We start from the raw sequence: 22840 nt of genomic DNA, 5'->3' as shown, positions 1-22840 counted from the left end.
TCAACTTCTATTTCCAAATAAACTCTCTAATTTTAAAAACACTCCATAATTCCTTAATAAAATACTTCTCTTTAAAACAAAGGTAATGGATAGTTGAGTTCTCGGATCTAAGTTTTAATCAACAAGAAATTTCAACAAATATTTAGATACCATTTGAAACCGGAAAAGGGAATGCCTAGGATATATAATATCTCATAAATCTTCATTGTTTGATAAATTTCCTTGAGAATAAAACATCAACCTTATCTCTCAGTTCAATCCATTACATCAAGGGTTTCTTCAATCCTTTCTCTTCATGAGATTTTTGACAAAAACACAGTAGGTAGAAAGAGAAAGGAAAGGCTAGAAGGAAGGAGATAATGATCTGACATCTCAAACCAATATCCAACCTAAAACCAATTTTAAAAGAAAGTTCAATTTGATCCCGAACTTTAACAAAAAAAAAAAAAAAACACGTTAAACTCATTAAATATGAGTTATTTTATCATCTATATTTTGATTGACTTTTTTGCTAATAAAATTTATCTGATTAAAAAATTTTTTTAAAAATTAAAGTCAGATGAGCATAAATTTATTAAATTAAAATAATAATTTTATTAATATAATATTTATATAAAAAATTAAATAATAAATCTATTTCTAACCCAACCCTTATTTAAAAAAAAAAATGCTCAACTTGATCTCAAAATTTTAAGAATAAACATATTTGATAGAAGTAACTCGAAATCCGTTGGTATGATTATTTTGTTATTTTTATTTTTATTAATTTTTTCATATAATTTATTATAAAAATGATTAAAAAATAAAAATAAATTAAATAAACAATACAAAAATAAAAAACAACAGAAAGGAAAATGAAAAAAAATCTAATAAAAATAAAGCAAAAAACAAAAAAAAATAAAAAAACATTTAAAAAAACAAAAAAAATAAAAAAGAGGTGCTCATGGATACTTTTAAGGTTGCCAATGGATAAGATATGAGGTGAGTAAAGTATTCCTTATTCTCATTCTCATCCATATATTTATACTTAACAAATATTTTAAATTTATTTTTGTCTACATCTCGTAAATATAAATAATTTTCGTACTCGATGTTTTTTTAAAATAAAAATAAAATTTATTTTTGTATTTTTATCTTACATATTTATGTAATATTTTTATAAATATATATTAATATATTTTTTATATAAAAATATATTATTTTTAATTAATTTAAAATAATAATTTATATTTTTTAAGTAAAATTTTATTTTACTAAATATATAAAATATATGAATACAGGTTAGAATGAATACTATATTATCTATCTTTATCCCATAATTAATAAAAAAAAATTTAAATCACACTTATTTCCATCTCTATCTTTATTCTTATTTCATTAATATAATATTCAATTCCATCCTTACTTGGGTAAAATGTAAAATTTTTCATTGGGTATATATAAAATTGATATTTAAGATAAATTTGTAGCTTTCAAACTCTATGACTTTAAGCATAAAGATTATCATTTTTTTGGCATCCAAGATATTGAGGCGTCACTAAGGTTTAATGCTAAGGCTTAGTGTTCGGTGAATGGAAATTGACATGTCCGCCTTCACTCTTTAACATTGGTAAATTGAAATATAAAAAGTTTTATCTTTTCATTTTGGGTTATAAAACAAAACTTTATGTCTATGTTTGGATTGAGTCGGGAGAGAGGGAAAGGAAAGGAAAGTCGAAGAAAAGGTGCAACCTTTATTCTGTTTTGATATTATTCATTTTAAAATAAAGAAGAGGAAGGGGGATTGCGCCTGCCTCCTTTTCCTTAGATACTGCACTTGCTAATTATTCCAATGTAGAAAAAGTTAAGAAAAGGAAATAAATAAAATTTTTTTAAATATAAAATGACATATATGTCATTATTGTTTTCTTCAATTTTCAAAAAATATATTATAAACTTGACAAGTTGTATTAATATTTAATTTTTTTATCACACCTAAACCAGTTTCGCTGTTTATTTTATGTTCTTATATCCTTTATTTTTTTAATGTATGCTGGAACCTTATTTTTTTTATATTTTATTATTATTTCATAAATTTGAGAAAAAAAAGAAAAACATGTTCATGAAAAAACAAATATAATTGGAGAAATTATGTTTATATTAATAGAGCTTGTTAAATTTGTAAGAAAATACTAATATAAGTTTATAATTAATTTTATTTACTAATACATATTTAGATTCTTAAATTTTCTAATTAAAATTAATTTTTAAAAATATAAATAAATGAAAATAATTCTAAACATACAGATTTTTATGGATTAATAAAAATCCATCTCTTTTATTGAGTTTTCTTTTTCTTAAACAATTAATTTCTAAGTTATTCATGTGAAAAAATCTTAAACAAATTATGATGGTTAGAATTTTTTTTCTTTCCTGCAAAAAATCTTTGCTTTTCTTTCCTTTCATTTTCTTCACTAATGTTTACCCAAATAGAGACTAAATTTTGGTTAACAGGTCCCATACAAATGATGGCATCCCGAAACAAATCTCCAAGTTCTAGCACATGATACTGGGGACGAAATCAATGGCTCGACAGAGTGTGATAGAATTACAAGTGAACTTCAACAATTTGCTTCGTCATTGTGGCAATGGCGTCGCAACATAATCATCGGTATCAGAAGACAAGGGCTTACATGTTCCTTAATTTCATAACAAACATTCTTGTAATATTTTCAGACTGGAGCATAGCTGCACACAGCATCGTTTTTCTGTCTTCTGCATCCTATGTTCTTTGCAGCAACTTTTTCATTCCCTGACACTTGACACAATATATGAAATCTTTCTGTTGAAACTAAAGATTTGTGGAAACTAATTGCGAATCAATATAGCTAATTGATTGACCAAGATCAGATTTTTCAGGGAACACAGTCAAATTTCAAAATGAATATTGGTTTCTTTAGTAACTTGGATAGAAAACAGCAAAGAAAAAGTAAAATATCCAGCTCCTTTAGAGAAAACATAAATCATGCTGAATATAACATGAATTTCTGGATTCCAACACCAAAAATACTACTTATTTTGCAGGGAAGACATCATGTTAAGCAATGAAGACAGATATCGGAACCATTACCGGACATGAAATTAGTGCAGCCAACTGATTCAATCGTTGTCAATTTGAAAAGAATTATTATATTATATTTATATTATTATATTTACAAAGAATGAAAAAAAAAAAAAAAAAACATATCTTCACAAGAAGCAAGAGACAGTAGAGACAATAAAAGCTTAATCAGTCACTTTACATATATGATAAGCATAAGCGAACATAAAACCATTCTTAACCCATAACAAGAGTTATGGTTCACAACCCGAAACCCCAAACACTATAGCTTTATTAAAAAAAAAAAAAAGGATGAAGAAAAAAATTAAGAAATGTGATCAATCTTACTCTCCATCCCCTACTGCAAAACTCAGAGCCTGACAAACAGAGTCCTCTGCTTCCTCCTCCATACAAAAATACGATTTCCTTCCCATCAATTCAGCCACTCTTTTCGCCGCACCTGAATCACGAGGACTTTCAGCCCAAAATCTTACAGTCCTGATCTTTGGTAGCACATTGTTGAACTTATTAACTGACTGCGGAGATTCTTCTTCCATTTCTCCCTTGAAAACTATCACTTCACTAGGAATTTCCCACTTCTTCTTCACTCTGCTCTCACTCTTTCGATTCTTGCAGGAATCCACTATTTGTTCACGGGAAACACGCCTCTTGTCATGCCTGTTACTCTCCTCCCCCTCATTTTCTGGTAAAGACCGTTTTCGAGCATCGCTTTGGTTGGCAATCTGATTGTACCGGCTCGCGACCACCCTTCCAGGTTTCAATTGTTTCTTTGCTGTTACTGATTTTTCTACCTCTTTGAAGAGCCTTTTTGGCTGAATTGTAGCAAGAACCCCGTCTTCTTTCTTCACAGCCCTTTTAGACCCTACCGTGGTTGCTGCTGTCTTAGGAGGATGAATCTTGGACGCTGTTGTACGTGATTTTGGGCTAAGACTCAAGCTCTTGCCTCTCTCTCTTGTAACCTTCCCTTCATCAACGTCTTGGAGCTTAAAGAAACAGGATTTGCGGCGACTCTGTATTGACTGAATAGGGGTGGTGATGTCCTGTTTTAATTGTCTCGTTTTCATTGCATAGAAAATCTCCGTTGGACCTAAACTAACTCCCCTTGGGTTCAATTTTGTTTTAGCACTTGAAAACAGAGGATCTTCAATCTTTTTTGTCGTCTCAAAAATCTTTATGCTCTGTTTTTGCTCCATGAATTTAGCAGGCACTATTCTTCCTCTCATCGCAATACTTTTGGCGTTGCATTCAGCTTTTTCGAGCCGAAGGGATTCAAGTTTCGATGACAAACGAGTGATCTCCTTCTCAATCTCTTCCATCTCCATATCAATCTTTTTCTCATCACGCTTTTTGTCTTCTCCTTTCCCAACTCCATTCTTCAGTTTCGCTGACAATGGCTCAATAAAACTACCCTTCAGCATCTGTTCTTTGGAGTTTCCTGTAACATTCTTGGAACAAAGAGGCTTGACAATAGACGAAGTAGATTTGAATGAAACGGGGGATTTTAGCCAAAGAGCACTCCGATTTTCTTTACTACCTTCAGATTCTAGTGACTGATTCACCGACCCAGATTCATGATTAGCCCAAGAAACCTTGATGGCGCTTGTATCTTCAGACTCTCCTTTGTCAAAAGCCGCATTGCTCCAAACCTGAAGCTCTGGCACATTGAACGAATCTGGGTATTGAAGAATACTCATCTCTGTACACTTTGAATCAAGAATTGCTCCAAAAGAACAAAAGCACAAGCAAATTTCAGTGTTAAGAGAAATACGAAAAATTGGATGTTATTTCGGAGGATTTTAGTAAGAGTGAAAAAGAGGTAAATGTATCGAAGGGAATTTCATTTTCTTGAGACAGATATATGACCGTTGCGCAAAAGTAGACGTTGAGGTGTTGGTGAAATCTAAGCCGTTAGATCATAAACGGCCCCTACAGACGCTCCGATTTTATTTAATAATGATTTAACTGGTGAAAAGAAAAAAAAAAAGGAAATTGAGATTCGCTTGTATTTGACAAATTCTTACGGTGTTTAAGTGCGATTTTGTCCATAATTAACTTTTTACGGGTCCACAGGGCGCGCTTCTTTCTTTCTCCTCTATGGGCCGCTCCTTTGCCCATGACGGCTCGGATCCGGGCTTCACTAAAACGAAGCGTTTTAAGGAGATTGGGAAAAATAAATTCAAAAGGCGACGTTCTACTTTAATTTTTAACTTTAATTTTATTTTATTTTTTTTGGCTGTCAGTTGGATTCTCTTTCTTTGAAATACGAAAGAAATATGAGTAACTGTTTAAATACCCGGCGGCGATTTTCCCGGTTGATCTTGTCTACATTCAGGTACTCATTGAATTTTAAAGTATTAGCATTTCTGTGATTTACTTGCCGTTCAGTTGAGCGATCTTCCTGAACATCATCTCTATTTGCATTTTGGAAGATTTTTTTCTCATTTTCTTTCTTTCTTTAGTTTGAACTTTTTTAAAGTAAAGAATTCTTGTTACGTCTCAGAAATGGGAAACTTAATTGCTTTTGGTGAAGGATGGATCAAGGGAGACAAGTGTTCGCAGTAGATCTTCTAGAGAGATATAAGGCCAAAGGCCGCGGCATGATTACGTGTATGGCAGCTGGAAATGATGTGATTGTGTTGGGAACAAGTAAAAGTTGGGTTATCAGACATGATTTTTGGGTTGCTGATTCTTCTGATATCTTCTTTTACCTTTAACCTCTTTTGCTTTACTTCATTTCTCTTTTTCTTGATTAATGCATTTTCAATATTATAATTTGAAATTAATCGTATAAATTTTTAGTTCTTAGCTAAATACGGTGCCAATTTTCGAAATGCCACACTAGGTTTAAATCAGATTCTTAATCCTTGTTGGTTAAGTTAATTACCTTAAAATTGAATTGAATTTGAACTCATTGATATGTATTTGATTGAGCTTTGTATTTATGGTATCAAGTTGAGTCATGGGCGGTTAGAGATAAACAACTGATTTGTAGTCATTATATATGATGGAAGCATGTGTAATTTTGCTTTTCCATTTAGAATTTTAGAAATTGATCTCTCTGCGGGCTGACCTGGGGAGCAGTCGATTCATAGAGTCTTTGTTAATCCTGGGGGTGGCCATTGTATTTACTACTATTGTGGGCGGCGGAGGCGCTGATGCATTCTACACCCATGCAAAGTGGACCAAGCCACGTATATTAAGCAGATTGAAAGGTTTAGTTGTCAATGCTGTTGCCTGGAATAGGCAACAGATCACTAAAGGTAATTTTATTTCTGGGCTGTTGCTTATTGATAAGACCATGCTTTGTGCATATTGATTCTGCTATGCTCTTAATTGTTTTCAATGCAACTTTTACACAGGAAGTCATTCTCAGTACAGACAATGGCCAACTGTATGAAATTGCTGTAGACAAGAAGGACAAAAGGGAGTATACAAAGCCTTATTTGAATTAGCAGAACTTCCGGAAGCTATCATGGGTTTGCAGGTACTCTTTTTTGCATCTTTCTTTTGGGAATGGGCTTTAAATTACCTGTTGTTTCTTCTTTTCTTGGTGACCCTTTGTACTGTTGTAAATGTTCCACTTGAATATTGCCTTGTGAAAGCAACTAGACAATCCTCTTTCTTTAGCTGAAAATAAAAAAGAAGAAGAAGAAGAGTCTTCTTTGGATGGGTAGATTTGTAATTCACAGTGCATCTTAAATCTTCTGTTGGTTTGGATGACAGTATTGTTTTCTGCTTGACAATTTATGATGAACTAGTTGGAATAGGGTATACTTAAGATGGGTTGTCATCTGTTGATAATGTTGGAGGAATCGTTCATTCAGGAAACAGCCAGGGTACTGGCATTCATATAAACTTCTTTCTTCTTAAACTGACATTGTGGCTTTGTCCAGATGGAAACAGCTATCTCAAGCAATGGAACTAGATATTATGTGATGGCTTTTATTCCCACAAGACTATTCTTACACAGGAATCAGATCACTAGAGGTAAGCTAAGCTCCAATGCCTGTTTCCCCTGTTTTGGGGTTCTTAAAGTGATTGGCTATAAAGGAACACGTTAATATGTTCCCTGTGGTAGTTGGCTGTTATTCTGCAGCTTTTCCTATTTATAGATGGAGGTTCCTTTTGCCCTCTCTATTCTTTTATTAATTGGTAGGATGCTGTTAGAGAGCTAGTTTTATTGCTAATTATGTTTCTTCCTAAACAATTACTTAGATGCGTCTGTTTTTCTTTTTTTTGGCAATCTAAGTGCAACAAAATTCTCGTCTAAGTGGCTACTATATGCATAATTTTTCCTTTTTTTCCTAAATTTGTTCTCACTTTGAGGTTTTCTTCCAATGATTTGCATAGCCTTCTATCTAGTTTAGTGCATTATATCGTGGGAATCTACTCTTTATTTATTTAATTAATTTTGCATTGCTAGACTGTTTTTGTTAGCTACTTGGATCGTGCTGTGCATTTCATGGGACTTCCTGTGAAACACTAAACAGGCAAGTGTTCTTTTTCATGATAATATTATTTTATTGTTTGAACTACTTATAAGAGAGAAGAAATCTTGTGTTTGCAGAACATATTTAATAGCATGTTAAGCTTATTCTTTCTGATTAGCACAATCATTTTTGGTTAATGGTTGAGCATTACTACCTGCCCTAAGAAAATATACATTATATAAAGTTACTTTGTGTTTTGAATATGAGAATTTGCTGCTGCCACCAAGGATTCAAATAGCAGTTTAAAAGTGGAATAGCGGCCGCAAAATAGCGGTAGCGTCACCACCCGCCACCGCTATTGGACAAAACACGGTTGTGAAATTCATTCACGACAAAAACAATGTGTAACAGCCGCAAATAATGGCTTAACGAAGAATAGCGGCAATAACGGACCGTTATTGCCGCTATTTCGTTTTCCTACACGGATCTAATACACGAATCTAATAGTTCGAGAAAAAAACAAAATTTCAAGTTTCAACCGTTCAGCATTTCGGCATCCAAATTCAAATCAGCATCAAGTTTTCAATCAACATTCAAGATCAAATAAGGTAAGAAAAGAAAGTTAAATTACTTTTTTTTTGTAAAATTTTTGTAAAATGATCTGTTGTGAGAGTTTGAGACTTGAGAGAGACGAGCGAGGTGTACTGGGTAAGTGATAATGATGAAAAGATGCGAGAGAAAATGAGAGATAAAAAAAAAAAAAGAAGAAGAAATTTCTAAAAAACAAAGCTTTGGACACGTGAAGAAGATGAACAGAAGCTGGTTCTAGATGGTTCTGCCGTCCTGGTACAATTAAACATTTGAAGGGCATTAAGGCAAGCACGTGATTGGGTGGGATGAGGAGGGATTGGGTGGGGTGTAGGGGGGTGGGAGTTGAATTTTTTATTTAATTTTGTAATTAATTTTTAAAATTTTTTTAGATAAAATTTAATTAGAGATTTTAAAAATTTATAATTAAAAAAATAAGAGATTAATAATTTAATATAATATATATAGAGATTTTAGATGAAAAATTTTATAAATTTTTTTGTATAAGTTAGATGAAAAATAATTAAAATTAAGTATTATATTTTGATTGTGTTATATATTAATTTATAATTTTGTATTTGAATTTTAATATTTTTTTGTTGTTTTGATATTTTATTGTTGTCAATTTTTTTGATATTAGATTAATTCTTGTTATTTTTATGTAATTATTGAAGATTGTTTTTATTATATAATTATTGAAAGTTATTTGTGACAAAAATTTATATCAATTAATGTATCAAAAAGATTAAATTATTTAATAAATTTAGCATTTTATAATCTATTACTTTTACTAAGATTAAAAACTAAAAAATAAAAAATATAGGTTTGACAATTTTATTAAAATAAAAGTTTGAAAATTTTTAATTTTTGAAATTTTTTTAGATAAAATCTAATTAGAGAGATTGAAGGTTTATAATTTAAAAAATTAAGGGATTAATAATTTAATATAATATATATAGAGATTTTAGATGAAATTTTTGATAAATTTTTTCGTATAAGTTAGACAAAAATTAATTAAAATTAAATATTATATTTTGATTGTATTATATATTAATTTATAATTTTTATATGAAATTTAATAAATTTTTTTGTGAATAAGTCAAATATAAATGCTTTTTATAATCTAAATAAAATTATGAATAGTTTTTTTAAAAAATAAAAAATATAATGTCATAAATTATTTTTAAAATCATTGAATAAGAGTTTTTTAATTATAATTATAATTATTACATTTTATATAAATTGTGTAAAAAAAAAAAATTCATGATCGCAATGACCGCAATGATTTCTGTTATATTCGAAAATACGATAAACACGACGTAACCGAAAACGTGACTGCAATCGTTATTTAAATCCTTGATGCCAATGTTTACTTTCAGTGCATTGCATTTCTTTATCAAGCAAAGAGGATCTATTCATTTTGCATGGCTTTCTAGAGTAGGTATCTACCATGGTGGCCTAAAATTTGGAGCACAGCATAGGTAAAAATTTAAATACTTAATTTTTCTTCTTTTGTCAACCATTTGTTTACATTCTTGCATTTTTTAATTTCTATTTTTGCCTTCTCCACAATTAAATTTCATATTTGATGCTTCAGTCAGGGATTTAAATAATGGTGGAGTAGTGGTATAACGACTGCTATTTTGCGGTAATGCCACCGTCTGCCACCACTATTGGAAAACTATTGGGTGAGAGTTTGAATCACATTGGCCGCGGCATATAATGGCCGCGAAAATCGGCATAGTGGTGAATAGCGATAATAATGGGCTGTTATCGTCTCTAATCTGTTTTCCAGGAAAAAGTCATTCAGGCATCTGAGAAAAAAGTCTCAAAAAACAAACAGTCCTAATTTCTAATCAAACACAAATTCAGCCTCAATCCAACACAATAAGCAATTCAGCACAAGTAATTACACTTGTTTTTTTAATTTGGCAATTTTCTCTTGAATCTTAAATGGGATTAAGAGCTCTGCCTCTGACTTTGACGGTGAGGGTTCATCTCCATCGTCCAACTTCTGAATCTTTGAACAAGGGTCTGGTTGCTGTGGCTAGGGGTTGCCAGCTGCTAGGTGGGTGGAAGTGCGTTTTCTAAGTGGAAATTGGGATTTGAAATGGGAAAACCAAAGCCCAGAGGTGCCATGGGAAGGGGAGGATGGCAGGCCACTTCAGGGGAGGGGAAGATTGTGGTGCTTAGGCCTTGTGGAAGTTGAGTTTAGGGTTGGGGAAGAGGAGGCAGAGAACTAAGTATAAAGATTAGATGAGAAGTGAGAAACCAATGAGAGTGTGAGAAACCAATGAGAGGAAAAAGGAATAGGAGTCGCGAGACAGGGGAAGGGATAAGGAGGACTAGAGTGAAAATTTTGGTCAGTGGAGTGTGTGAACTGTGAAGTGGAAGTACACATAAGGAAGGGGGTTTTGTTACTTTACAATTTGTTTTTTTTTTTTCTAATTTAGGGAATAATTTATTAATTGAAGGAAAATTTAAAGGTAAAGCTTTATAACGGAAGTTTAAAATTACAAATTTGAGATAACATAGATAGAGAAATTTTAGAGTAAAAGGTATGATGAAAATTGAAGGGATAAAGGTTTTTTATAACTTAGATGAAAAATAATTAAAGTTAAATGATTATATATTGATTTTATTAGTTATTAATTCATAATTTTTTATTTAAATTTTAGTATTTTTTTTGTTTTGGCATTTGTATTGTTGTTAATTTTTTTAGTGTATTAGATTAGTTCTTTTTTTTTTGTGCAATTAAATAACAATTGAAAATGTCACTCATTGTATAATAATTTAAAAATAATTTATGATAAAAATGTTAAATCAATTAATGTGCCAAAAATTAAATTACTTAATAGATTGTGCATTTTAAAATCCAATACTATTAGGATTAAAAACCAAAACTTAAGAAATTTAAAGTAGATTCAATTTTTAATGATGGAATAAATAACATAATCTATATATTTTTAAATGTAAAATATTTTGCTTTTATACAAAATATCAAGCATGCCATCACGGGAGGAGTTCTAGAGTAAAGGAATAGAGGGCATGCTAAGTGCTTATATTTTAAGTTTGTAATATTTTTAAATATAAATACTTAACATTTAATATGTTCCACTTTGTTAATATTTGGTTTGCTTGGAGTTAATATTAAATATCAACTTGGCTTAACTATAAAATTGCTATTAAACCAAATATTAATACTTTAATTTTTTTAAAAAATATGCATAATTTTTTCTCAAATAAATAAAAGATATAAGGTGTTATAAACTACTTTAAAAGTTATAAAATAAGAATTTTTATGATTATAATTATAATTATTACATTTTATAACAAGTTGTGTAAAATAAAAAAAAAAAAAATTCATGACTATGATGACTTTGTTTAATATATGATTGACTTTGATATGAATGTTTACTTATTATCGCTTGTTGCAGATATTTTGATCTATTTCTTGAAATGGCGATGAGAACTTTGTGGAGAACAAGGCTCTCCTGGACTACACAAAATTGTCTAATGATGCAGAAGTAGTCAAACCCAGTTCCATGGCAGTGTCTGAATTTCATTTCTTCTTCTTATTGGGAACAAGGTTAAGGTGTGTTGTGATAAACACTTGTGCTATATTTTTACTGCTGGTTGTGTCCATTGGCAATGTTCTTAATTCAGTTACATCTATCCTGATAATGGGTTTTCTAATGAATGTGAGACACTTTTAGTTCTAAGGGCCCCACATATTTTATGTTTTGAAGGATCTTGGGATCATATTTTTCAGTGTTTATGTAGGATTGTTTAATTTGCTTTTGCCATGTTCTTTGCTTTTACAGTCATGTCTTGTGTGTTCATTAAATGCGACACCAGTTGTAAACAGAATCAGCGAGCAAATCATAGAGGAACTTCAGTTTGATCAGGCATCAGACTCAAGTGGAATTATTAGACTATGTAGTGATGCAACTGCAGGGTTGTTCTATGCATATGACCAGAACTCTTTATCTTTCAGGTTTGTATCTTACAATTGACTTCATCTTCTGTGTTGACCCTGACTATACAAGGCTAATTTTCTCTTGCTTCTGGATTGAAAACATCTTGTAGATTTCTGTGAATGACGAAGGACTGGATATGTGGAAGGTCTATCTAGATATGAATGAGTATGCTGCAGCCTTAGCTAATTCTTGTGACCCATTCCACAGAGACCAATTATATTCAGATCAGGTCCTGTCTAGCTTACGTCTTGTTTGTCAAGTAATGGCTGTTTTGGTTATAAACATGTAGTATAGTTTCATAAAACAAAGCTTAAATGAGTTGCCTCCCCTATGTTGCAGATTTGTATGCAGAGCATCTTGTTATCATCTTAATTGTCTATGACTGGAATATTGTTTTATGCAGGCTGAAGCTGCATTTACCTCTAGGGACTTTCTCAGCGCAGAAACTTTTTAGTAAATTCCCTCTTTCTTGATTTTGTTTTATTCATATATTTTGTTTATTACCTGAAAGCATTGATTCTTTGTTAATCTTATACATCCTCATAGGGCAGGGTATATGCATGTGTTTTTCCCTATTGTCCCTGTAAAGGAAAAAACTTTTAACTGATATGGGTGTTTTGCAGATTAACTATATATTATCATTTGAGAAGATCACTTTGAAGTTTATCAGTGTCAGTGAACCGCAAGTGCTGTTATCTGTTTTAATTTTTCCCTTTTTTGAGTAGTTTTTTATTCATTAATTGCCCAAGGCCCATGTGTTTTTGAATCTAAGTGTAGTTTTTCATCTTAGCCTTTGTTTGGTTAGCCACTGTCACATTTTTTATGAGATTCTTAATACTGTCCTGGAAAAATACATGATTTATTGAAGAAAAGGAATTCTACCAATTTAAAAGATTCGATAAGTCTTATACTATGAATGGACCCTCAACTCAAAGATTGAAATTATTGGATAGCCATGATAAATATGGTCATCTCATTTCCTCATTCTGACCCTTTTTTGACGAAGAACCTAACTTTACATGATTTTATATTTGTGAAGATTTTTTACAAACTTAATCAAGTGGATTTTCATTTTTATTTTTACCATATTATATTTGCTGCAACTCGAGGCAGGAATTTTCTCAGGGGCTTGTGGCAGAAGTATAAATATGGTTAGTTGAGTGATTTTTATTCCTTAGTATGATAACAATTTATGTTTTAACTGCTGAATTCACAATTATCTTCAATCTGTTGCCTATGCATAAATCAAAATAAAATAAAAGCTTCCATGGATTCCTGTTTTTCAGTATGAATATAATATGCAGGTTGACATTACTCCATTGTCACACACACATTCTAAGCATTTGGGTTAGACATTTGTTGACACACTAATATGTGCTTTGGTCACAGGATGCTTTGAGAACTTTCTTGTTACAGAAGCTTGACAACCTTGCAAAGGATGATAAATGCCAAATAACGATGATATCCACATGGCCAACAGAACTGTACCTGGATAAGGTTTTAATTTTTCCCATGCATGACTAGTTGATATATAACCTAGCTATGGTCATGGTTTCTTTCTTTGCCTTCTACAATATGCTACTGGCTTTATAAAACAGAAATGTGTAAGTGGCAACAGGTTAGAATGGCTACATGCTAGGTTGTAACATGATACTTACAGCATCATGTTGGTTTCAGTGAGTTTCTTCTTCATTTCTATAACGATAATAGATAATGGCTACATGAGATAAGTGCCTAATATAATTTTTTTTTTTATCATTTTCAACCCATTTTCTTCTTTTGCTCTTTTTTTGTTCTTTCTTTAGGTCATTTACCATCCTCATATTCTTCCTGCTATATCTAAAGCAAGCAAAGAATAATAATATTAGCTATATTTTTGGTCCTGAACTTGATGAGTAATGGGCATAAACACTTGGAAGCAACTTTTGAAATGCCTCCGCTTTTTAGGAAATTAATATTGTTCATTACTTGCCTTGTGGATTGCACTGTTTTAAGATGAACAAGTTCTCCCTTGATGCAAGAAAACCATGGAGCAGTAGCTGGTATTTTACGTATCTCTAATACTGGATTTTGTATCCCAACATTTTAGATAAATCAGCTTCTTTTAGAAGATGATACAGCTTTGGAGAATCGTAATTCGGAATATCAATCAATCATTGAAGAGTATCGTGCTTTCCTTAGTGACTGCAAAGATGTGTCGGGTGAGATGACTACAATGAGACTTCTGGAGAGGTAACAATCTGTGATTCATAAACCGTTTGTAATTCTCTCCTAATTGTCAACATTATTATGTAACTGGTCTTTCATGGGTTTACAACATTATCTTTTGCATTTGTTCTGTCTTAATGGTTATATAGATTTAATTGTAAAGAATGTTAGCGTAGGAAGATAAAGGACCTGACACATTAGCTTAAGGACAAGACTTTGAAGTAGTTCTTCACTTTGGGCTTCCATTCAACAATCGAGGTTTATCTCGCGAGTAAATATGGCACTAGTGATAAACCACAAAACCATGGAAACCAAAGAAGCATTTCTTTGCCTTTAATGTGATGTTAGTTTAAAATAAGATGCATTCTTGGATAGAAATATTTAATTATTAATGAATAAAATAAATTTTTATATTAATTTTATTCGTATTTTAAATAATTATATTTAAATAAAAATAATTATCATATGATAAATAATCATAATTATTTAAATATAAATAAATTATTATTTATAAATATAATACTTATACAAAATATCATAATCATTTTAATAAAAATTTATATCTGTTTATTCATTCATTATAAATAAATTTTTTAATATAATTATTTTTATTATTTTTTATTAAAGAGTATAAAATTTTATTGTATCTTAAAAATATAATTTTTTTAAAAAAAAAAATTTTTTCACGTTTTAAAGTTAAAATTCTTTTATATTATTTTTTTTCTCTTATTTATTTTTTCTAACATAAAAACATAAAGAGTATACATTGATGTGTGCCAGTGCATCCGCAGAGACCCATTCTAGGGCCAGATATATAGTTTTGTCTTCTCTCTTCTTTTCTTTAACCTTCCAGCATCAGTTGAGTCTCAAAGATTGGTAAATATTCATGTAATTTCTGGGTGGTCATTTTCTCATTTCCTCTTTGGTATATTATTTGTACTTCTCCCCTGGCTCCTTCCTTGTTTTTCCTTTTTTTTTTTTTGGCCGCAAGTACTTTTCCCTCGATTTGATCAGGGAATTGGCTTTCTATATTAATGGAATTGGGTTTCTATATTAATGTAATTAGCCAATGTTTGTTATTTGTTGTCGAAGGCTTCTTACAATAATTTCCATCCGTTAGTTTTGGGTTACCTTGCAAAACATTAAACTTCTTTTCCTTTGACATTTTCTCTTATCCATAGCTGTTCAAACTTATTATGTGAATTTCTGTGTTCTTTTCGTTCTCATTACTCAGAAAAATAAAAGCCGCATGCTTAATCTCATTGTCGAAGGGTATAATGATGAGATAATTATGCTCCCAATAAATAAGAAAAGTAAAAGACTAGATAATCATTATACACGAATTGATTGAGAAAATTTTACAATATTTGTTTCATTTGATCCTGAAAAGCAAGGATTCCAAATTAACATTTCAAACAAAACCCTTTCCATCATCTGTACAGCATTCGTATTTACAGAGTTTTTTGCTCTTTTAATTTGTTTAAAAAGGCAAGGTGTAAGTAAAAAGAAAATAAAAAAAAGTACCCTCTTAGCCTTGGCCCCAGCAATTAAGATACATGACTTGCCGGATCGACTCCTCGGCTTCAGCATCACGGTTTCCCAACATCCCGGAAAGATCGGAGCCGATCATAGCGGAAATGGGTCGGAGGTCAGAGGATTCCGTACCGAAGAGCCCCCTATGTCCCGTTTGGAGAAACTTGACACCTGAATTCCATTTTGGACCTTGGTTTTCACTGTGGCCGAGCACCACAGCCATGCTCGTCGCCATCCACAACCTGTTCAGGTAACTCATTTTCGGCTCTTTTAGCTTATGTTTGTATGGAGCTTCTTTTAAAAAAAGAGACGAAGAAAGCAATTATTATTTTATAGAGGAGTAAAGGAGGAGCCGGAAGCTGTTTTTGTGAAGAGTGGTTTTTGTTTTGGTTGCTTCTGTTCTGCTTTTGTCATTGGTAATATCCTAAAGAGATGATAATCGCTTTATTCACCTGTTTCTTTACTCTTGGGGGCCATTTCATACATCAAATAGAGGTGTTGCTCTCATGTCGTGACCTGCTTTTTAGTCTACTCAATTATTGCACCTCTCCTACCGAATCTTATCTTATCCTATCCTCTCGTCTCTTGTTCTTGTTCTAAGGATATATTATCACCACCAACCCCACCCCCACCCCCCAAAAAAAAAAAGAAAAAGAAAGAAAGAACAACAAAATTTAAATGAGCAAATTACTTGCATTTATTTTTAACTCCTTTTTTTATGCGTTTTCTACAAGTTAATATCTTTAAATATTTGAAAGGGAATTTTTTTTTTATAATCATAAAAAATAAACAAATAATTTTAATGTAAATAAATCAATAACTATAATATTATATTCTTAAATTAATTTAATTGATTTCGATTCGATAAATGATGTATTAATGCACTTATCTAGATGGTTTTAGGTTAAAATTGTAATAAGAATATTTAATTTACGTTTGCGAAATCTATTGATTTTATGCTTTTATAAATAAAAAATCAATTAAGGAAAGTTTACTTTGACCAGAATTTGAATGTTAATATAAATAAAAAAAATTAATCAATAAGAGATAATAATATATAGAATTATTATGAAGACATTATCGTTCCATAACATATTTTTTCATATTTAGTTTGATTTAGAGTTTAATTTACATGTAATGTAAGTTATCAAGGACAAGGCCCTTTCTAATGAATATATATAAATGTAGAGTGATAAGTAAAACTTTTTGATTGGTGCCATCAATTTTAGGCTTTATTTAGTAGTAATGATAGAAAGAAATAAATATTTAAATTTTGTTAATTTAATAATTAAATTATAAAATTAAAAAAAAATGATTATGAATTTTAACGAATTTTTTATCCTTTATCATTTTTCATCCTTCCAATCAAATAAAATCTTGGTAAGTAGGTTGGTTAAGTACGGCTACTTGAATTAGGGTTAATTCTACTGTGAGTTGGAAAGTGATAGAAACCAAATCCCACTGACTGCCTTGTCCGTTTTCTATCCCTATTTCTTTTTATAGTAGTGGTTTGTAAGATGTGATCTTCCCCTTTTTATTCTATTTTGTTATTATTGCTGTATGAGGAAGCCATTAATTACAATGTAATAATTTGGAGGGTGAAGAGTATCATAAAAAGTGAAGAAGCTAGCTGCTTTTGTTGGTTATTACTCTCTCGAGACCTTTACCCATTAAACAACCATGAACATGATTAAAGATATATATATATATATATATATTTAAACCATGAACATGAACATGATTCTATTCCTGCAAGTCTAAACAGGTCATTTTCGTATTACAATCACCATATGAAATGTTAATATAAGCATAGTGGACTATACTAGTAAGAAGATCAAAATTGTTTCAAGAGGCAAATCTAGTTCCCGTTAGTTCATATAATTAAGAAAATGAAAAAAGATTGTTCTTCTACGGTGGTCAGATCAGCCTAAAACACTTTGCCTGCTATCAACTTATAAAGTATTATCAACCCATTAACACAATTAGTAAAAATTATCCTAATAAAAGTGACTAGCCATTGCATGTGAGAACCAACCAAAGCCTTTAGTTAATGAGGTGGAATACACTTTCTCTTTTTTATCTTTTTAACTACAATCAGGATTCAAACTCGAATTACTCTCAAAACTTTAAGTCTTAGAGTTGACTCTAATACCACTACACTAACCGTTCATTGGTGGAGTAGATCCATGATATGCAGAAAATGATCGATGCCATAGCCAGCATATCTAGTGTTAGATTCTTGGTTTGCTGGAAGAGATGAGATAATAATGTTGAGATATAGCGACTATTATATAGTAATAAGTTTTCAATTTTTCATTTGAGCGATTGGCCTATGATGTTGGCAACGTAGTAATAAGCAATAGGATTCGGCATTTGTTCTCCTTTTTCTCTTTCATTATTAACAGTCCAGTAGGTTTACTCCTTTACTTTTTCTATTTTTCTATTTCCATACTGTTGACAGCACCATCTAAAGCTGAAAATTACCTGCTGAGAGAAAGATATGGACAGAGCAAAGATTTTTGAATTATACGACTTTTAAAATCAGAAACATTCAAGTTTCTTGAGTGTAATTCGGAAAAACCATAATGAACAACACGTAAGGATAATATAACTTTGTTCAGCCAAAATCAACAATTTTGTTACTAATAAAAACCTCATTAACTTAAATCTCAAATCGAATGGAATTCAGCTCAAATTTAACAGCTACGCACATGCTTGCATTTTTCCTCTTTTTGGAGTCCCCTCCAAGTAACAAATAATAAAGACTTGAACAGAAACGTCAGCTCATGGAATGAAGTGTTCAAGGCCCAAAGCAATACAAAGATTTCACTTGTATGCAGAATCAACGCCTTCAACCTGCTGCCTAGCTAGGTATCTTTCCCGCCGTTCTTTCTATAAAGCAAAATCAGAATAGGATCGAATGTTGGAAAACATACAAGGAAGCATTAACTTTAGTCAGTCAAACTGAGTATAAGGGATGGGGGATGGGGATTTCATCAAGTTGAGTGCCTCACCCATTCATCAATAACAAGTCCTTCCTCAACTATACATGGTCCTATGTCTTCTGGAGGCTTTTTGCTTGATTCAAGTGCAGCCTCAGCCTCAGCCAGTTGACGTTTAAGTTTTTCCAGTGCCTTGAAAGACAAAAACACAATAGTCATTCAGCGATTATGAAAGATGTTTTGAAAAATGGACAAAAAAAATGCAGACAAGAAAACAAACAGAAAATGAAGTCATCCAATATTATGTTTCGGTTACTTACAGGACAAGTGCGTTCTGGGTCCAGAAAAACTACACGTAGAATTTGCTCAACTGCAACTTGATCCTTTTGCTCATCAAACTGTGCAAATAGCCACATGACACATTTTCACTACTTCTGTAGCATAGAAATCATATTTGACATGAAAAATTATATGGTCAATGTAGAACTCATGTAACCATGCTCTTCATGATTAAACATTTATTAGTTGTTCAAAATTACAACACCCTGAATTTAACTAACATATAAAGTAATAAATGAGACAACTTGGTTTATACTTCATGATCTTTTGTTTCATCATATGTTTTAACAAATGGACATTTCAGTCCAAACTTGGCCATTCTTAGGTTAATATTCCACAAGAATCACCATCAGTATCTCGATCTCTTCAAGAAGAAATTTAAGCCCAGATCACATGTGTTTATTTGTTTAAAACTTTGCCAGAAGTCTACTGTCAGCCAATAGAAACAAACAATTGCTGATTGAGAAGAGTGCATAATTCTGACCATTAAGTCATATGGAAGAATGATGGAGAAACAAAATGGAACTACCCTAAGAGATGGCTGCAATTGATGCCCTATATCTGAATCATACTATACAAGGAATTGAAGCAGATCCATGTACACATAGCAACATCTTTAGAAAGCTTATCGGATGAGGATCTCTTCCCACTTTAGCAATAAGTTTTGTAGCCATCATTCTGGTTACAACATTGGCATGCTTTCTGGTTCAAGACTAAAGTCAGTAAAGTTCAAGATGTAAAATAGATATGAGTGCTGCAACACATGTTAACAAAGAGACACTTAAGCCCTGGAACCTATTTATTCTATAGACCAATGCTTAACAAGTTCCACAGCTCAAGGCTCTTTTCATTTGACAACATGAATGACAAGTCCTAACAAATCTGTAAAATAATTCACCAAGCCCCATCTCTAAGCTCTCTCAATCAATCCATACACAGTCCATCAAGAACAAATGAACCACCTCAAAATAAAATTACTCCTCTTTCTATGGAAATGCAAATACCAGACCATTTTGACCAACAACTCATCAGAAGAAATGGAAGTTTTCTTTTGGAATAACTTATTCCACTTCTGCACAATGATGATGGTAAAAACACCATAATTTGATAAAGTTACTTGGCCAAATCATGCTGACAGCAATGTGTTAAAATCAAGAGTTGAGGTCAAATAACAAGCCTGTAGAATATACCAGTTCTGGGACATAATCCGTTTCTCCTTTCACTTTTAAGCTCATGATCTTGAACTTAACCCTGCTATTTTGGTCAATTGGTTTCTCATTATTCTCCGGAGGTTCCACAAACTTGAATACTGTTAGTCAGGAAAGGAACTTATTAAAACCTTAATCATTATAGCATTTGACTAACCCCTTTTTAAAGAAGGAATAAAAACAAGATAAGAAGAAATAGAGATGACTGGCGAGGCACAGAAAACAAAGGGATAATAAAATGGATGCATTACCAGTAGCAATAAGACTTTCACTGGGAGCAAGTATACTTCCCGGAGGTCGCATGTAACAACTCTTTGGTGCAGTTGTTTGGAACTGTAGGAACCACAACTTTACCAGTTAGATGGTCCTAATGAATGTAGAACCACTAGCAACATGTTTTTGTCACAATAGAAGTGATGTAGAAAACTGGGAATATTATGCTGAGAAACTTTTGTACTTAAAACTGATTTCACATAATTTATGTGCTCAACGTGGTTAGTTTTTTATTGCAAATTCTTTTCAATATTTGCATGTCATAAACAGTTATGCGGCATTTAGATCCACAAGTAACCTGTAGTATCCAATAAGACTAACAAGACCATGTGTAACACAATTCATACATCAACATCAAACACAGGTGACATACATGAACATACTTACCACACCTCAGACGTCAACATCAAGCACAGATAATAAAGAAAAATTGGTAAAGACATATTCCATACCTTGAAAGCTACAGGAGACTTGCTAGTGTTCTTAATGCCAATCGCACTCCTGACCTGTTTACCTGGTTCATCTACAAAATGCACAAGTTCAAGTCAAGCACCAAGAAATACAAATACTACTCATAAGCACCAATCAGAGAGTGGAGGGGCGGGGGGGACAGAAGAAGACTAATAATTTTGACCAAAAAAAAAAAAATTTACCCACTACATGAAACTGAAATCGTTCAAAAGTGAAAACTTTGGATGCATCATACAAATTATATGGACAAAGTCAACTAACAGGCAAGTCTGAGGAAGACAGGAACCCTGTTAAGACCCAAATCATTGAACGCAACATGATAATAATGTGATAGCTGACGACGTTATTGCAGCAATCAAAAGAGGAAACAATGGTGTTATTACAATCTGCTACTGATACGGTAGCTACCATCAAATGGATCACTTTGATCACATATATAAGATTTTTGTCAATTATAACTCAAATCAACCAGTTATTGGAAACAAAAATTGACCAAATTCTACAGACGGTGAGGAAATAACTTGCTAGCAATTAGCAAATGATTTTGCCATGAAATTTGAGTTACTCAAAATGCATTTCAATGTAAGAAAGAATCTCAATTTTAGGAATTGAATAAGATCCTTCCTGAATTAGCAATTAGCATTTGAAATCCTTCTCAAACTTAAATACATAAATCAGACACGGTACAGAAAGCAATGTAGAGAAGGATATCGGTTCTAGAAACTGCAAGTAGTAGCTAAAGAGTACAGATCAAGCAATCAGCAATTAAATCATTTAAACCGGTCCTAATTTAGTGAACCAGTATACAACAATTTACAGTTCCAGATACTTAAGCAAAGAAGGCAGAGATTTGCAAGAAGCAAATGAAACCCCTTCAATTCCACAAACTGACAAAATCATGCAATGGAAAACAAAACAAAAAAGCCAAAAAGTTCATTCCCAAAAGACTCGTAGGAAAAAAAGATCATATAAAGCAACAAAGAACCACAAACCCCAACCAAAAGGGAAAAAGAAAAAGACCCAGTTAAGGGAAGAAAATAACGACAGATTCTTACAAGGAAAATATAACTTGTTGGAAGGATCAAGCCTGAGTCTTCTTCGAGTAGGAAGCAAAGATTTTGCCATTGAAGAAGTCAAAGTTGATCTTTCATCAAGCTGACTACTTTGGCTTTGCTGATAAATATTGTCGTTGCCCATTGATGAAGAAGAAGATGAAGCAGAAGAAGATCCATTGCCTTTGCTACTACAAGTCTGCCAAAATGGCATTCTACAAAGGCTCCAAACTTTCCCTTCACCCTCTGCTTTGTCCTCATCAACAACCATCCTTATTTCCTTTTCAAAAAAAGTTGGATAGGTCTATAGATATGGAATTTTGTTTGTAAATGGGAAAATATTCGATATGGAGATTAACATTGAACGATGTCTCTATATCAGATATGGGGCGTGTGCTTTGCGTTGTCACTGTTGGTGGAAGCTCCTTAAGTTGTACTAATATCTGCTTTCGCAAAACATACGCGTTCTGGGTTTGGCTTTTTGTTGTGTTTTATTTTTTTTTTTCATGAACTTTCACTGCTGCCTGTTTTCATTGTTGGAAAATGGCGGTGCAAATATTTCTTGACATCAATTTGGCGCATTTGAAGATATTGTATTCCAAATATTCTCGTAGAAATTGATTTCTAATTGATAAAAAAATTATTTTTTAATCATTTAAACTAATGCCTATTTAACAGTAGAGAATAAATCTCTTATTCCATACTACAGCTGCCTG

The 22840-nt window shown here is 31.9% G+C and overlaps 2 protein-coding genes and 1 pseudogene across 3 annotated transcripts; 1 reads left to right on the top strand and 2 right to left on the bottom strand.

Moving 5' to 3' along the window:
• Nucleotides 1-2531: 2531 nt before the first annotated feature.
• On the bottom strand, nucleotides 2532-5294 carry LOC111308434 (uncharacterized). Its single transcript, XM_022906756.2, has one exon. It carries the CDS (start codon nucleotides 4792-4794, stop codon nucleotides 3424-3426), a length of 1371 nt encoding a protein of 456 aa, XP_022762491.2. The 5' UTR covers nucleotides 4795-5294; the 3' UTR covers nucleotides 2532-3423.
• Nucleotides 5295-5373: 79 nt separating this feature from the next.
• On the top strand, nucleotides 5374-13799 carry LOC111309264 (vacuolar sorting protein 18-like; annotated as a pseudogene). The gene is made up of 10 exons (XR_016332292.1): nucleotides 5374-5432; nucleotides 5631-5757; nucleotides 6147-6329; nucleotides 6460-6584; nucleotides 6994-7087; nucleotides 7524-7590; nucleotides 11556-11713; nucleotides 11943-12115; nucleotides 12208-12327; nucleotides 12502-13799. The product of XR_016332292.1 is annotated as a vacuolar sorting protein 18-like (transcript).
• A 4643-nt stretch (nucleotides 13800-18442) lies between these two features.
• On the bottom strand, nucleotides 18443-22606 carry LOC111309263 (vesicle-associated protein 4-2-like). Its single transcript, XM_022908280.2, has 7 exons — nucleotides 22128-22606; nucleotides 21054-21124; nucleotides 20580-20661; nucleotides 20311-20429; nucleotides 19102-19179; nucleotides 18854-18973; nucleotides 18443-18731 (listed from the first exon to the last, which is right to left on the bottom strand). The coding sequence occupies exons 1-7, from the start codon at nucleotides 22393-22395 to the stop codon at nucleotides 18666-18668; spliced, it is 804 nt and encodes a 267-aa protein (XP_022764015.2). The 5' UTR covers nucleotides 22396-22606; the 3' UTR covers nucleotides 18443-18665.
• Between the last annotated feature and the right edge of the window lie 234 nt (nucleotides 22607-22840).

The sequence above is a fragment of the Durio zibethinus genome, chromosome 2 (assembly GCF_047325235.1).
Source record: "Durio zibethinus cultivar Kanyao isolate XHJ-2024 chromosome 2, ASM4732523v1, whole genome shotgun sequence".
In the NCBI taxonomy this organism is placed as follows: domain Eukaryota; kingdom Viridiplantae; phylum Streptophyta; class Magnoliopsida; order Malvales; family Malvaceae; genus Durio; species Durio zibethinus.
Note: the sequence above shows the minus strand (reverse complement) of the source record. Positions and strands in the feature narration are given on the sequence as shown.